Source organism: Scomber scombrus, chromosome 2 (assembly GCF_963691925.1).
Source record: "Scomber scombrus chromosome 2, fScoSco1.1, whole genome shotgun sequence".
Taxonomy (NCBI): Eukaryota; Metazoa; Chordata; class Actinopteri; order Scombriformes; family Scombridae; genus Scomber; species Scomber scombrus.
The window spans coordinates 2118175-2132249 of NC_084971.1; the positions used below are offsets into that span (position 1 = coordinate 2118175).

The 14075-nt window shown below is 38.3% G+C and overlaps 1 protein-coding gene across 1 annotated transcript in view; it reads right to left on the reverse strand.

Moving 5' to 3' along the window:
* Positions 1–14075, reverse strand: part of vegfc (vascular endothelial growth factor c) — a 75738-nt gene that overhangs the window by 39775 nt on the left and 21888 nt on the right. The window contains exons 2-3 of the mRNA XM_062433074.1: positions 3153–3390; positions 1310–1500 (exon numbers count right to left, since the gene is read on the reverse strand). Coding sequence (XP_062289058.1) covers positions 1310–1500; positions 3153–3390 — 429 coding nt within the window. The remainder of the gene's footprint in view (positions 1–1309; positions 1501–3152; positions 3391–14075) is intronic.

Genomic DNA, 14075 nt, shown 5'->3' on the forward strand with positions numbered 1-14075 from the left:
ACACACACACACACACACACACACATATGCAAACAGCCATTTCCCAATGCTTAAATTACTGTTTTGTCACTCAAATACCACCAACTCCAAAATGTACACTTCAATACTATCTTTTATTTGACGGTCGCCATCTATGTTTTTTGGCTTTATCGTTATTTTACTCTAACAGGGATCATTATTTACAAAATGAACATCATGCTGTATTAAGACTTGAAACTAATGATTTATACTATTCATTCATTAGGAAAGTGTTTACTGAGGTAATAAATAAAGTGAGTAGTCAGTTTCTTATAGACTTCCATGCAATCATGTTTTTGCAACCAGTGGAGTCGCCCCCTGTTGGCCATTAGAAAGAATGTAAGTTTAGACAACTTCCGCATTGGCTTCCCTTTTGAGACCAGGAGTGGACCACGTGAGTGTAACTGACCAAAAATGTTTTGCAGATCTGCTGCAGTAGAGGTTTTATAACGGAAAAACATCCAGCATATTTCATTAATCATTAATAATTAACAAATAATCTATCGTTAACACGGCCGGCTATTGATTTAAGAGATTGCTTAAAATTTGCAAGGTGACTCCTGAATGTAGGCGTACATGTGGCTAATGTTAGCAAGTCAGCTAAGAACAAACAACATGTGAATAAGACAATGTGGCGGTTGTATTTATCTTCCATCACACTGATAACAACATTAATCCCAGTAAGACAGCCAGCACGCCAACCCTCGAGTGTAAAAGTACCAAAGCGATACTGGGATAAGTAAATGTAATATAATCATGGAATTTCGAATTGCAATCAGTTAAATTGCTGTTATTGAAAACAATAATTATATAACTGTAAAGTGTTACAATATGTTACTGCCCAATACTGATTACCAATCGAAGGCCAAATGTTTCTGCCTCACTAGTGAAAAAGATCTACAAAAAATTATTTTCATCCATCATATAATGGAAAATAGATCCGGTTTCAATCTCGCTAATAGGTTGAGTACTGAGTCACACTGGTGTTTGCCAGTATTATCACATGGCATGAGAACCACACTACAACCACAACAAATAGCTCCAATGTGTGAACCAGGCAAAATGACAATCCCTGCTATTCCATCAGTGTTTATTTTACTTGTTTATGCACAATCACAGCATCACATTTAAAATGACACATTTAAGTGCATTAAACTTTTTTACGTGGTATTTTGGGTGCTCCAAACAAACACACACTTCAAAGCTCCTATACATATTTCCATATTTGAGCAAATAATAATAATAATAATAATAATAATGATGGGAAGAAGAAGAAGAAACATGTGCTTACAGTTTTGCTGAGGTAACCAGTGGAGATATTCCTGCACTGTTTGTCTTCAGAGTGGCAGCATCCTCCACATCTGTAGACGGACACACATGGTGGTTTATAGAAGATGTTGGTGGGAGCCCCGAACTCCCTGCCCACGTCGACACACACTTCTCTGGGCATGCACTGAGTCTTCCTCCATTCCGACTCTATACCTGCACACACGCACACACACACACAAACACACACAAACACAGAGCAATCAGACCACCACCACAGCCAAATTGGAATCTATTATGGACATAACTTTATGGCAAAAACTGTCAAATCTGTCAGTCGGAGATGTCTGTTGGTAAGATCTGACAAGAGGATAAGCTTGCATGAAAGTGCTGTAAATTGTTACCAGAGCATGAGTTCTTTCAGTTTAAATATGTCAAACCACAAGTTTATCTGAATAATTGTCATGCTCTTTCATGCTTATCCAATCCATGAAATGATTTCCAGACATTTTTGAAGACTTTTTGAAGAAAACTACTCATACCTCCTGGAACTTTCAAATGCTTTTAGAAATACCTGCAGAGCCATATACTCTTAACTATGGAATTCAGTTAAACTACTGCCTATTAAAAAAAAAAAAAAAAAAAAACTGCTGTTTTGGTCAAGTTCCACAATGCATGTCATCTTAATACATCTTAATAAATGAGCTCAGATGCAATTGTAAATGATCTACTTGAACATTTATATTAAAGGAGCAGTTTGTAGAATTTAGAGGCATTCATTCATTCAGTTGGTGGCAGTCTGTAAACCCACCACTAGATGCCACTAAATCTTACACACTGCTCCTTTAAAACATCTGTTACATAATAGATTATTCTATTCATATTGATACACGTTTCCTCATGTTGAGTTAACTCAGTGGGAGACATGATATCCCCATGCATCCTCTTTTTATTTCAAAACAGGATTATCTGAGATAACTACATCCATATTTGACATCTTTCAGTCTGATGCCAGAGAACCAGACTGAGACTGAAGTGAATTAATAGATAAGATAATATGATATATATATGATTCTCTAAGACTGGGGAAAAGTAAAGCTTGATAATAATAATAATAATAATAATAATAATAATATTATTATTAATAATAATAATAATAATAATAATAATAATAATAACACATTTTATGTATAAGTGCCTTTGAAGTCACATGAAGACTGAATACATGATAAAAGACAAGAAGACATGCAGTTAGTGTATCACGTGGACTCAGTCACTCAAGTGGACAAACATGACAGATACATGTTACACTTCATCACTGTCTGAAGATAAGTGTCACTTAAAATCCCATATGAAGACAAGGTCAGTTCAGTAGACTACATCCAGCTGACAGGAAACTTAAGATTACCTATAAATTAACATCCGAAGGTCTGGTAAATTAAATAGTTTACCTTGTTAAAACATTTAGGTAAAACAACCAGGATCTAACAGTGTAGCATTAAAATGTGGCTTAAAACGTAATAAAAATGTCAATTCACTCAGAGCTTCTGACAGGCACACTTAACACAAGTCCTCTGTCCAGGCATTTAAATAGAATCATTAAAACCTCCCTGCTGTGGGAAAGAGAGCAAACTTTATTATCTTCATTAAGCAATAATATGAATGGCCTTTAAGAAGACAGGGACAGACATAGTTGCAGGATTTGATTTTTCTTTGAGTTAAGTTTTTAGAGGTAACATTAATTAAGTTAATTTACATGATCTTCTGATAAAATATGTTTGGTTTGAAATGTTTAAAAATAGAGGAAGATAGGTTGGATTTACACACAAAAAATGTGACAGTAACACAGTCGTATAGTCTAAACGTACTTTTCAGGACTTCCAGGTTGAGGTAGGCAGCAGCAAATGTCGGCTCTTCTGTATCTGCCAGCGGCCTCAGTCGGCGAGGCTGTGGCCGGTGAGAGAGTTTGGAGGCTGAGGCAGCGGCGGACAGTTTGGATCTGCACTTCAGAGCTGCCCAGTATGAAGGATAGATGAGACTCATCAGTTCATCCACGCTGGAGGCTGAACGCAACTTCTCCTCCATGTCTGGCTTTGGTGGAGAGTCCTGAAAGAGACGAGAGACACTTTCACTGAGAATACCTATGTGACTGTGTGTTATAATGGATGCTGAGTAGCCAAAGAACATGCTGTTGTATCTGGAGAACACAACACAGAGTAAGTCTTGCTTAGGGAGAGCTGGATAAATTCCCAGGTCAAGTCTCAAGTGAAGGCCAACAAGTCGCAAATCACAGTCAAGACCTAAACTGAAAGCCTTTTTATTTATAATTTTAATATTATAGTACATTTAAAGAAATAATGTACAAAGGTTTTTTTTTTTTTTAGTTAATGATATGCTTCATAACAGTGATCTTCACGTCCTTATCTGATAAGTAGAGTCTGATAATCTGATAAACTTGAGTCTAAGTCATGGACACATTTGGCAGCTTTACTTTATTTAGTTCTTGGGTTCACCATCTGTTTTATGCATTTTGTGCCCCTTCTGTTTCAGTGTTCAAATCTTTAAAATGTTGACCAAGCTTGGAGGAGCATTAAATGAGCACTTGAGATACGTTGTAGATTTGTAGGCCTCTTATATCAATGTTTTTGATTACCTGAAGGCAGCTGCTATTGATATCTCTAACGCAGCACACATGTGGCTGACTGACACCAGGTTATGTAGTTGCTTTCTGCCAAAACCGTGCCACTGTGATTAGAATCAGAAATGCGTGGAGGGTGGGGTGGGGGTGATAGGGGTGGTGGTGGTGGTGGGGGTGTTACAGTGTGCTGCTTTTAAGGCATCCAGTCTGATCATGTATTGTGCCTCTGATGGTCGCTCAGGGTGCTCCGGTTTCTTTCCATATAAAGACATCCAGGTTAGATGAATTACTAAACTCCATCTACACAATTGAATATATAATGTACATATCTGTCACTGCAAAACTATGAAGATTAGCATTAGATATACTACACATTTACATTAGACTGTATATGTATTATATCGTATGGAGCTGGGACTTAGCTACAATATCTTCAATATGTGTAATTGCTTCTTACTCAATGCATGCTGGGATAGCACGCTTGAAAATGACTAGAACTTAGAGTTATGGCTAAGTCCAAACACCTCCAACCTTTCATCTACCACTACTATCAGGTACAAAACTTAACTTGTCCAACAGTTTGGCTCATGGCTTGGATCACCAGTAGATGAGTCTAATTCTGAGGGTGGAAACTTTCTCCAGCACCACTAACACATGGTAAAAATGTCCAAGAATCACCTAATGGCGCTTTTCCACTATACATTTCTAGCACTACTCGGCTTGACTCGACTCGGTACGGTTCCAGGACAGACTTTTTCCATTACAAAAAAGTACCTACTCAACGTGGGCGGGGGTTGTCATAGCACGGCTCCGCGAAACTGCTGTGACTTCGTTTTATACGCGACACAAAACACATAAACAATGGAGGACATTGAGGCAGTGGTGTTGCTGCTGTATGAGGCTTTTTATCACACAAAGCAAGAAAATTGAGCCGTATGGCTGTAACTATGGTTGTAACGCTGCTGCCGGTATTTAAAAATGCCGGGTTTGATTCTTGTGTGGGACGGATCATGACTCTTCCAGCGACAACTCTTCTGACCAATCAGCGGCCAGCAGTGTGTCGACGTCACATTTTAGTATCGGCTCGGCTCGCTTGGAACCTCACCAGAGCAGGTACTAAAAAATTACCAGGTACCAGGTACTTTCCCTAGTGGAAACGCAAAAAAAACCTGAGTCGAGTCGAACCGAGTCGAGTCGTGCTGGAACTGTGTAGTGGAAAAGCGCCATAAGTCCATGTGGCCAATGGAAGACATGCATTCTTGTTGAGCTGAGTAAGTACTCTTTCATGAATTCAAGCAGTAGTTTCTGAGTTTAGGCTGCAGAATGGGTTGAATGAGGTCAGATAGTTGCAGACTTTTGTACAATTGCACAGATATATAATGAAGACTTTAATCTAAATTGACAAATGAATGTGATTTCAGGAGTATTGTATCAGTGCTCTCTTGTGGAACTGATTTTCACTGAGGAGATGTGGTGACAGGACAAATATCCTGGAGCTGGCTCCTATTTAGACAGGAATCAGAACATCTGACAGGTCATAAATTTAGCCCCCCCCCCCACACACACACATACACACACACACACACACACACATAGGTCCCGGGGGTCTGAAGTGTGAAAACAGGAGCTGCATGAGAGGAAAGCTGATACTGCTGTCTGGGAAATTCCTGTGGTACCCAGTCCAGCACACACGTGTGCTCACACACAGACAGTGACATGTTAAAATGTTCATGTGGGAAGAAAAAGAGACAGACAGAGAGAAGTGAATGTTTATGTGATTATTTCCCTGCACAGTTGTGTTCCATATATCCTGAGCTATTTTTACTCTTTTTTACCACAGTTTAACAAGCATTGACAACATACATGTGCAGAAATGAATTTGATTTGTCAGTGATGAAATTATCAGTTCTTAGCAAAGTCTAACTTCTCAATAGTGACAAAATCAAGTCAAAGGTCTTTATTAGCAGACTACAAGTTAAGATGAAAGTCGGCCAGTCTGCTGGATATATCTTAGATTAAATTACTTTACTCACAAAGAAAAAGAAAAAGGGGCTTATCATTTAAATGAAACATGTTGATCTACACCAACCTTCGTGTTATGACCAAGGTTTTGCTTAGATACATTTTTTTTTAAACTTTTATCAGAAAAACAATTTCAGGAAAGTGATAGAACGGATCACATTTGGTTACATAGAATAACATAATGGCCTCCATTAGCTGAGCCAAATTTGGTAACACATTACTTGTAGCATAGTCCTGTATAGGCCTGTCACAGTTATTATCGTTTTATCTTACAATAACGTAATTATTAACATCATCATGTCTATATATGGGCTCATCATATGATACATGGACATGACCTTTGACCGTTGTCATTGTCACTATGCCACACTTCACATTAGAGAGACTGTAGAAGAATTAAAGGTAAATAACTCCGTCCCCAACCATAATGATAGTCTGTGTATTTAGTGTAGCCCCCACTCTCCAATCCCATCCCCACCATCCTTGCATTACTATGCAGTATATTATCATTATATTATAAAATGATGTTCAAATGACAATAATATCGTTTATCGCGATTATTTCTGAGACAATATATCGTCCAATAAAAGTAGTTATCTTAGCAGGTCTAGTGCTTTAGGTTAAACTATAATACCTGTCTGTATTAACTAAACATGTAAATCACTAGGGTCAAGAGGCAATTATTGCCTACTCTACATGGTTGAAAGGAATTTACTTTGGTGTGATCACAACCACAATGACCAGAATTCCAGGACATCACATGGCTACACTGACAATAACACATAAAGACATAAATTGATCATAAAAAGGGATGCAGTAAATCAAATAAAAAAGTATCCTAGAATAAATTTAAAAAAAACAGTCCTTCCACAGGATGCGATCAGCACCATAAACCAGCATAATGTGTATTGTTATAGTGTTGATACCATGATCTTGTCTTAATGGGCAAGAAATATAACCGTTGATGTTTAGTGCTGTTACAGAACCTGCTGTCCTGGCTCTGATACTCTTTGTTCTTTTTAAAGTAGGGAGGAAATTAAAAAGGTGATAAGCTGGGTCCTTTAAAATCCTGAGTCCTAACATGTACTGGTTAAAATAAAGGCTAAAATGTACACTGACACTTAGAGTCTGTGTAAATGAGTGTAAAATAATAATTCATTTGGCAAACAGTGTTTAGACTCTGCTCACAATTCTTTGACAAATGCATGGCTCCTGTATGTGAATGTTATCTCACTTCCTGTCCTTCAATACAATTAGGTATATGCTATTGTACTATTTATGATAAACAGCAATTTAAAAAACCACACAATCACTGTGACAGCAACAATATGACTGTTCAACGTAAGCAAGGCCGTCCTGCCCTCTCTCACACTCACACACACACACATTCACACGAACACATGCAGACACACACACACACACACACACACAGACACACTGACTGGCCTTTGTATTAGTTCAGTCAAACAGACAGTGAGTAAAGCAATCCATTGTATTTAACTGCCTCTGTAACTTTGTTTAGAACCACTGCAGAGATAACACACACAGCGCTCCATTTCCTACTAGAAACAATGTGTTTATTTATGTATGCGTCTATATGCATATGCATGTCTTTGTATATGTGCGTCTGTGTGTCTGTGTGCACAGATTTTTTTTTCATGTATACGTCCTGCCGGAGTTTCCTCTGCCTTTTCGTGTGTGTGTGTGTGTGTGTGTGTGTTTGTCTTTCTATGTGTGTCCTGCCTCAGTTTCCCTGATTCTGTGTGCTTCTGCTTGTGTGTTTGGGCGTGTGTTTTCACACATAAATACACTCACACACACACCATCCCTTCACGTGGGAAAAAGCCTTTTTCTCTGCCGTCATATTGGCTCAAAGAAGCCGAAACAAACAATTGAGATTACAACAGCTCTAAATAAGACTCTGCTGTCACCTGACAAAAAAAACCACAGCTTCCTGCTCTGAATACCAGACCAGGCAGTGTGCAAGGCTGACTACAGACTCATGAGATCAGTTTTATCAGCACTTTAGAACTGTACTGACCACTGTAACCTTTGGTCCTTCCTGCTGTTGATGTTTCCTGGACGTTTAAACCTGAAGGTTTCAGACAATTTTGGAGGGGAAACGCTGCTGATATACAATTCAATTCATTCACAGTAAACAGTTGGCAGAATATTAAAGTGCCAAACTGGTGGTTTAGCACGTCGTAGTCCATTAACTACAAACCCCGCTTGTGCTGAATTGCTGCAATTTTCTAAAGCATGGTGTTGTTAGAACAATGTCCAAACTGAGAGGCAGCCGAGCATAGTTCATTTCACTCAACCATGAAAATCAACTTTCCTTAACCCTCATCTGTCATCATCAAAAGCTCACTGCATTTTTTTTTTAGATTATTTTTTGACTACTGTTACATTAGGACCATTTCTAACCATCAGAAAAGCACTACAGTTATGAATAAAGCAGCTGTAATCCATACAAACAGTAATGTGCAGGAGGTAAGAAAGTCAATGTAGGCTCTCCTTACGACATTCCGCATCACACAGGCATGAACTGCTACTGTATTTAATACTAATATAAGTTGGTCATGTCAAAACTACTTTTAGTGCTGAGACTAATGATTATTTTCTTTATTGATTAACCTGTTGATGATTTTCTTTATTAATCAATTATTTGGTCCATAAAATGTCACTTTTTCTTTCAAATGTCTTGCTTTGTTCACAGCACAAAAATAGTCAGTTCCGGAGCACCTTGGTAGCCGAGTGGTTACAACGCAAGCCACATAACGGCAGCATCCCTGGTCTGATTCTAGCAGGGGACCTTTGCTGCAGGTCATTTTCTTTACTTTCTCACAGATAAAAAAAACCAGCAGAGTTACAGCAAAATATGCCATTCAAATATCATGCTGTTAAACAGATTGTACTTATGTGCTTCTCTCTCCTATCCTTCCTCTCTCTCCTCTCTACCCCAACCGGTCGAGGCAGATGGCCGCCCACTTTGAGCCTAGTTTCTGCCTGAGGTTTCTTCACGTCTCCACTGTCGCTGAGTCCGGTAACAGTACATCTACCTCAGTTTAATATTCTAGTGCTATTTACACCCCCAAGAAACTGCCAAAAACCTAGTTTCCTTGTTGGAATGCAAGATCCCTTTTCTAAGTCTAAAGCAGAGACTCCCTGACGTACATCACTTGTCTTGTTGTAGTTTATTTCCTTGACATTTCATATCCTGACATCTCCCAGTACCAACAGAGTCAGTGAAGAGAGTTACAAAGTGGTTAGAGTGGTTTTAAGGCCATTGTTTAAATATGATGTTACAATCCAGCTGGTAGCAGCATCTGTTGGTAGTAGTAGTGGTATCTGTCTGCCTGAATGAACATTGTGATTCATTTTAGACACTGAGATCATGTACAGTAAATAGTACAGGCTCTGCTCTCTGAGCTCTCAAAGGATCCAACTGGGACCGGGATGATACTTGAAGCATCAAAACACTTCCACCAAAAGTGTTTTTTGGGATTCTCGGAAAGTTGCTGATGCTCCTTTCCAATGTTGGAATTGGGGAGGCTTCGTTCGACTACTTCTGTAACTTTCCGTAACTGACAATCCAACAAACGGGTGTGCAGTTGGCAGGATTTGAAATTCTCTCTCAAGCTGTTTCTGTCTTCAAACAGCCAAGCTACTTCTGTTATTTTTCACATGTAGCCTATGAAGAGTAGAACAGGAAAAGGGAAAGATAAGTATAAGTTGTTTGGAACAGCTTCGCACATCAGCCGACAAAATTTCTTAGGAACTGGATTGTTTTGAGCGTCCCCAAGCCTTAATAGTATCATGATGTAAGGGATGTTGCTATTTCACTTGAATTCTAGACAGACCTTCTCATCTGCATTATAATTCAATTCAAGAGTCTACAGCCATGCTCATAAAGGATGTGGTTTCTTTTTTTCTTAATGTCAGAAAATCTCATGTGTAAGTTGAATGGGTTCATTGTTGGTTTGGCTCTGCACAACCGATTTTTAACAATATGTGAAATATAGACAATCGGCAGCCAAATCAAAGTTTAACATATTCACCATATTAATTTACCATCTTAGGATGATAACATTAAAAACAAAGTGCAACTGAGGCTGATGAGAATGTTCTTAGTTTGTATTAGGTTATCAGCCACAGTATTGGGCAAATTGAAATTATGATGATGGCAGTCAATGAAAAGTCAAAGGATCACCAAATCATCAAATGTCTTACTGTTGGTCCTCTGGGGAACATTAAGGTATTTTTTTTTTAAATTTTGTGGCAATCCATTTTGAGTAAATGTTGAGATAGAGTCAGATATTTGAGGCAGCTGTGGCTCAGGAGGTACACTGGGTCGCCCACCAATCGGAAGACTGGCAGTTCAATTCCTGGCTTTGCATGTCGATGTGTCCTTGACATATGTCACTGGATAAGCGAAAACTTTTACCTGCTGGTGGAGGAAAAGTAAGACTATCAGTGAAGTCCTTAGAACCGATCCTCTGGGCACCATGGATATTTATACCAAATGTCATGGCAGTTCATCCAATAGTTGTCAAGAGTAAGGCTGTATTCAGATCAAATCAGTCGTCCCATTTATGTGAATGGGTGTAGCGCAGTCCGCCACAGGCCAAACCACCTGATTTTAATAGTGCCAAAAATGTTAACATTACAGTGGCACTAGAGGTTCATTTAGGTTACTAGTCCACTAATCTCATTCATATTTATCCTCCAGGGACCATGAATGTCTGTCTATTTGGGTCTGGACCAGCATCTATGACACCCATAGAGCTGCACTGCTAGCATGGCATATAAAAACTATACTGAGTACTCTCAGCTGAAAATACAACAATATGGTATAAGTGTATTAATATAAGCTAAACATTCTACAACTACATGAAGCCTCTTCCTCTTTTGGCATCTGAAGGAGAGAAGGATGAAAAAAGAGAGATTATGGAAAGGAGGAATGGAGAAGTCAATTATGTTTCTAAATATGAAAGGACAGTTTCACAATTTTTCAAGTCTGACTTAAAACAACAGTCAGGGGGCCAAATGAAGTTAAAGAGGTTTTCCTCATTGTTATCATTCCTCCCCCTTAATACTGACTGTTAAAAGATCTCCTTCAAATGTGCTTTCAGTGTCAGTGATGGAGGCCAAAATCCACAATATGTCTACACAGTCATTTAGTGCAAAAATACATTTAAAAGTTGACATGAAGCTTCTATTCAGCTTCAGCAGTCTGAGTTAGTCATATCAAGTGATATCTGACACATTTACAGTCTTTTTAGCATCAAATTCCCTCTTAGTGTTTCCCTGTTGAGCTGTGGTGGAAGTATAGTAACAAAAAGACTTTGGCACTAAAAACAATGTTGAAACATAGAAGATGAAGATTTTACTCATTCAGACGACTGAAGCTTCATATTAGCTTCAGATCAACTTTTAAATCCATGTTTACACAGAAGGAGGACTGCGGATTTAGTCCTCCATCACTTCCATTGTAAGAGCATTATGAAGTGATCTTCTAATGGTCAGTATGAACAGGAGGAATGATTAGAAAAACATGTTTCAGTGTTCATTTGGGCAACAGACTGTTGTTTTAAGACTAGCGTGAAAAAATGTGAACAGTGTTGACAGTCTTTTCCTCTCTCTTTCTCTCTCTGTCATGTATGTAGAGTATCAGGGCTTCATTGGAAATCTCTGTGACATGATCAGAGCTTATAGTTCAGCATATTAACTTTCAGTACTTTTTAAATTCATCTGTAAAACCTTTTATGATGGATCTACGATGTGATTAGATTCCGATCGTCTACATTTATTCCACATATAAATATGTTGGTTATGAAGATGGAGTGACCTGTCTGTTATACAGTTCATGGATTTAATAGTAGTTTAGCTCTTGAATTCATGCTTAAATAATATCTACTTTCATACAATCCTGTGGTTGGTCTGCTTTGCTTTCACACCACAATCAAACCACAACAGAATCCAACAGAAACTAGACCAAGAACCTTCTTGGTCCATAGTCCAGATTTTCACTGACAGCTTTCACACCAGCCTAAACAACCAGAACCAGAAGTGCAAACAAAGACTGATTAAACTGAATCAAGATGCTTAGGTAGAAAAGTATCCAACATTGAACATATAACAACGACATGCTGGAAAAAGGTTGGATACAAATGTAAACACACAAGTGTCAGATGAAAAGCCAGACAGCTGCACACATGTCAGACAGCTCAGGTAATATATGTGATTATAAGACTCCCCAAAGCTTGAAACCAGAGAGCTAGTTCTGCTGCATGATGTCAGCAGCTGACAATCATCCACTCTGTCTGGGAGCTGTGCGTCTGAGGTTTGCCTGATTTATCCACACAGACTTTATCTCACTGGAAGGATTGGCATCCTACATTTGTCTCTCTGCTGTCTAGTTCTTGGGGAAAATTGGGAATTGTGTGGTTGTTTAAAATCAAAAATATAATTGTGTGTGTGTGTGTGTGTGTGTGTGTGTGTGTGTGTGTGTGTGTGTGTGTGTGTGTGTGTGTGTGTGTGTGTGTGTGTGTGTGTGTGTGTGTGTGTGTTTTTAAGACAACTGCGTTTGTTTTTGTGTGTGTGTGTGTGTGTGTGTGTGTGTGTGTGTGTGTGTGTGTGTGTGTGTGTGTGTGTGTGTGTGTGTGTTTTTAATACAACTGTGTTTGGTTTGTGTGTGTGTGTGTGTGTGTGTGTGTGTGTGTGTGTGTTTTTAATACAACTGTGTTTGGTTTGTGTGTGTGTGTGTGTGTGTGTGTGTGTGTGTGTGTGTGTGTGTGTGTGTGTTTTTAATACAACTGTGTTTGGTTTGTGTGTGTGTGTGTGTGTGTGTGTGTGTATGTGTGTGTGTTTTTAATACAACTGTGTTTGGTTTGTGTGTGTGTGTGTGTGTGTGTGTGTGTGTGTGTGTGTGTGTTTTTAAGACAACTGTGTTTGGTTTGTGTGTGTGTGTGTGTGTGTGTGTGTGTGTGCTTGTGTGTGTGTGTTTTAAGACTACTGCGTTTGGTTTGTGTGCGTGTGTGTGTGCATTCGTGCGGGTGTGTGTGTGTGTGTGTGTTTTAAGACTACTGCGTTTGGTTTGTGTGCGTGTGTGTGTGCATGCGTGCGGGTGTGTGTGTGTGTTTTAAGACTACTGTGTTTGGTTTGTCTTAAATATTCAGATCCATGTTAAAGTCAGATTTGGATTAAAGAATGATGAGTTCTGCAGAACTTTTGTTTATCTGCTGAATTAGCATGTGGTCATTTGTCACGCTTAAATCATCTAAAACATGGACCCTGAGTTGATTATGTTTTTAACTCTTTTTTTGACCAATGAAATCTGCCAATGAGGAAACATACTTTAGTATATTAAACAATCAGTGTCATGGTAAATAAAATAGCATCTCATGGTCCTCATCAGCTGATGGATTAAGTGCAATTTTCTTTTTTTCTAATTTACTTTGGTCATGTGATAAATAGATGGTTTATTACTGTACAACTGACTGATTTACATCTACTGATGAAGACTGCAACTAAAAGCTCCAGGAAAAACTAGTAATTGGACCTTGAGTATTCTTTTTTTTTTCAAACTAAAATGAACATGAAAAACTTTTAATGCTCATCATACTTTTTCAGTTATATTGTAAAACAAATCAATCAAGCACATAGGTGCACTCATATAAAGAAAATTGTGTTCATTTATTACATTAAATTAGATTTAAGACTCAAAAATACCTTAAATGATTTGTTACAAAGGAAATGTGTGTGCAGTTTAGTAAGAGAAACAATCTGACATTTACACACACATGTACAGTTTCCTGATGTTTCGTCAAGTAAAAAAAATATAAAAAATAATAAAAAATAATATTATCATAATTATATCTGCAGGAAAGTTGACAACTGACACAAACATCCATCTAACAGGACTTTCCATTAAGGAAGCACAGAGCCAGTGCTAGATGAGAAGTCACAGCACAGATGGTAAAACACTCAGCAGACCCAGCAGACATGGAAAAGACCTGTCAGATAGTCAGCAACACATCAAAGAAAGAATTCTATCTCTATCTCTATATATATATATATATATTGCTCTAAAAAACGTTCCTTTTAGACAATAAAGATTTGATTGTAT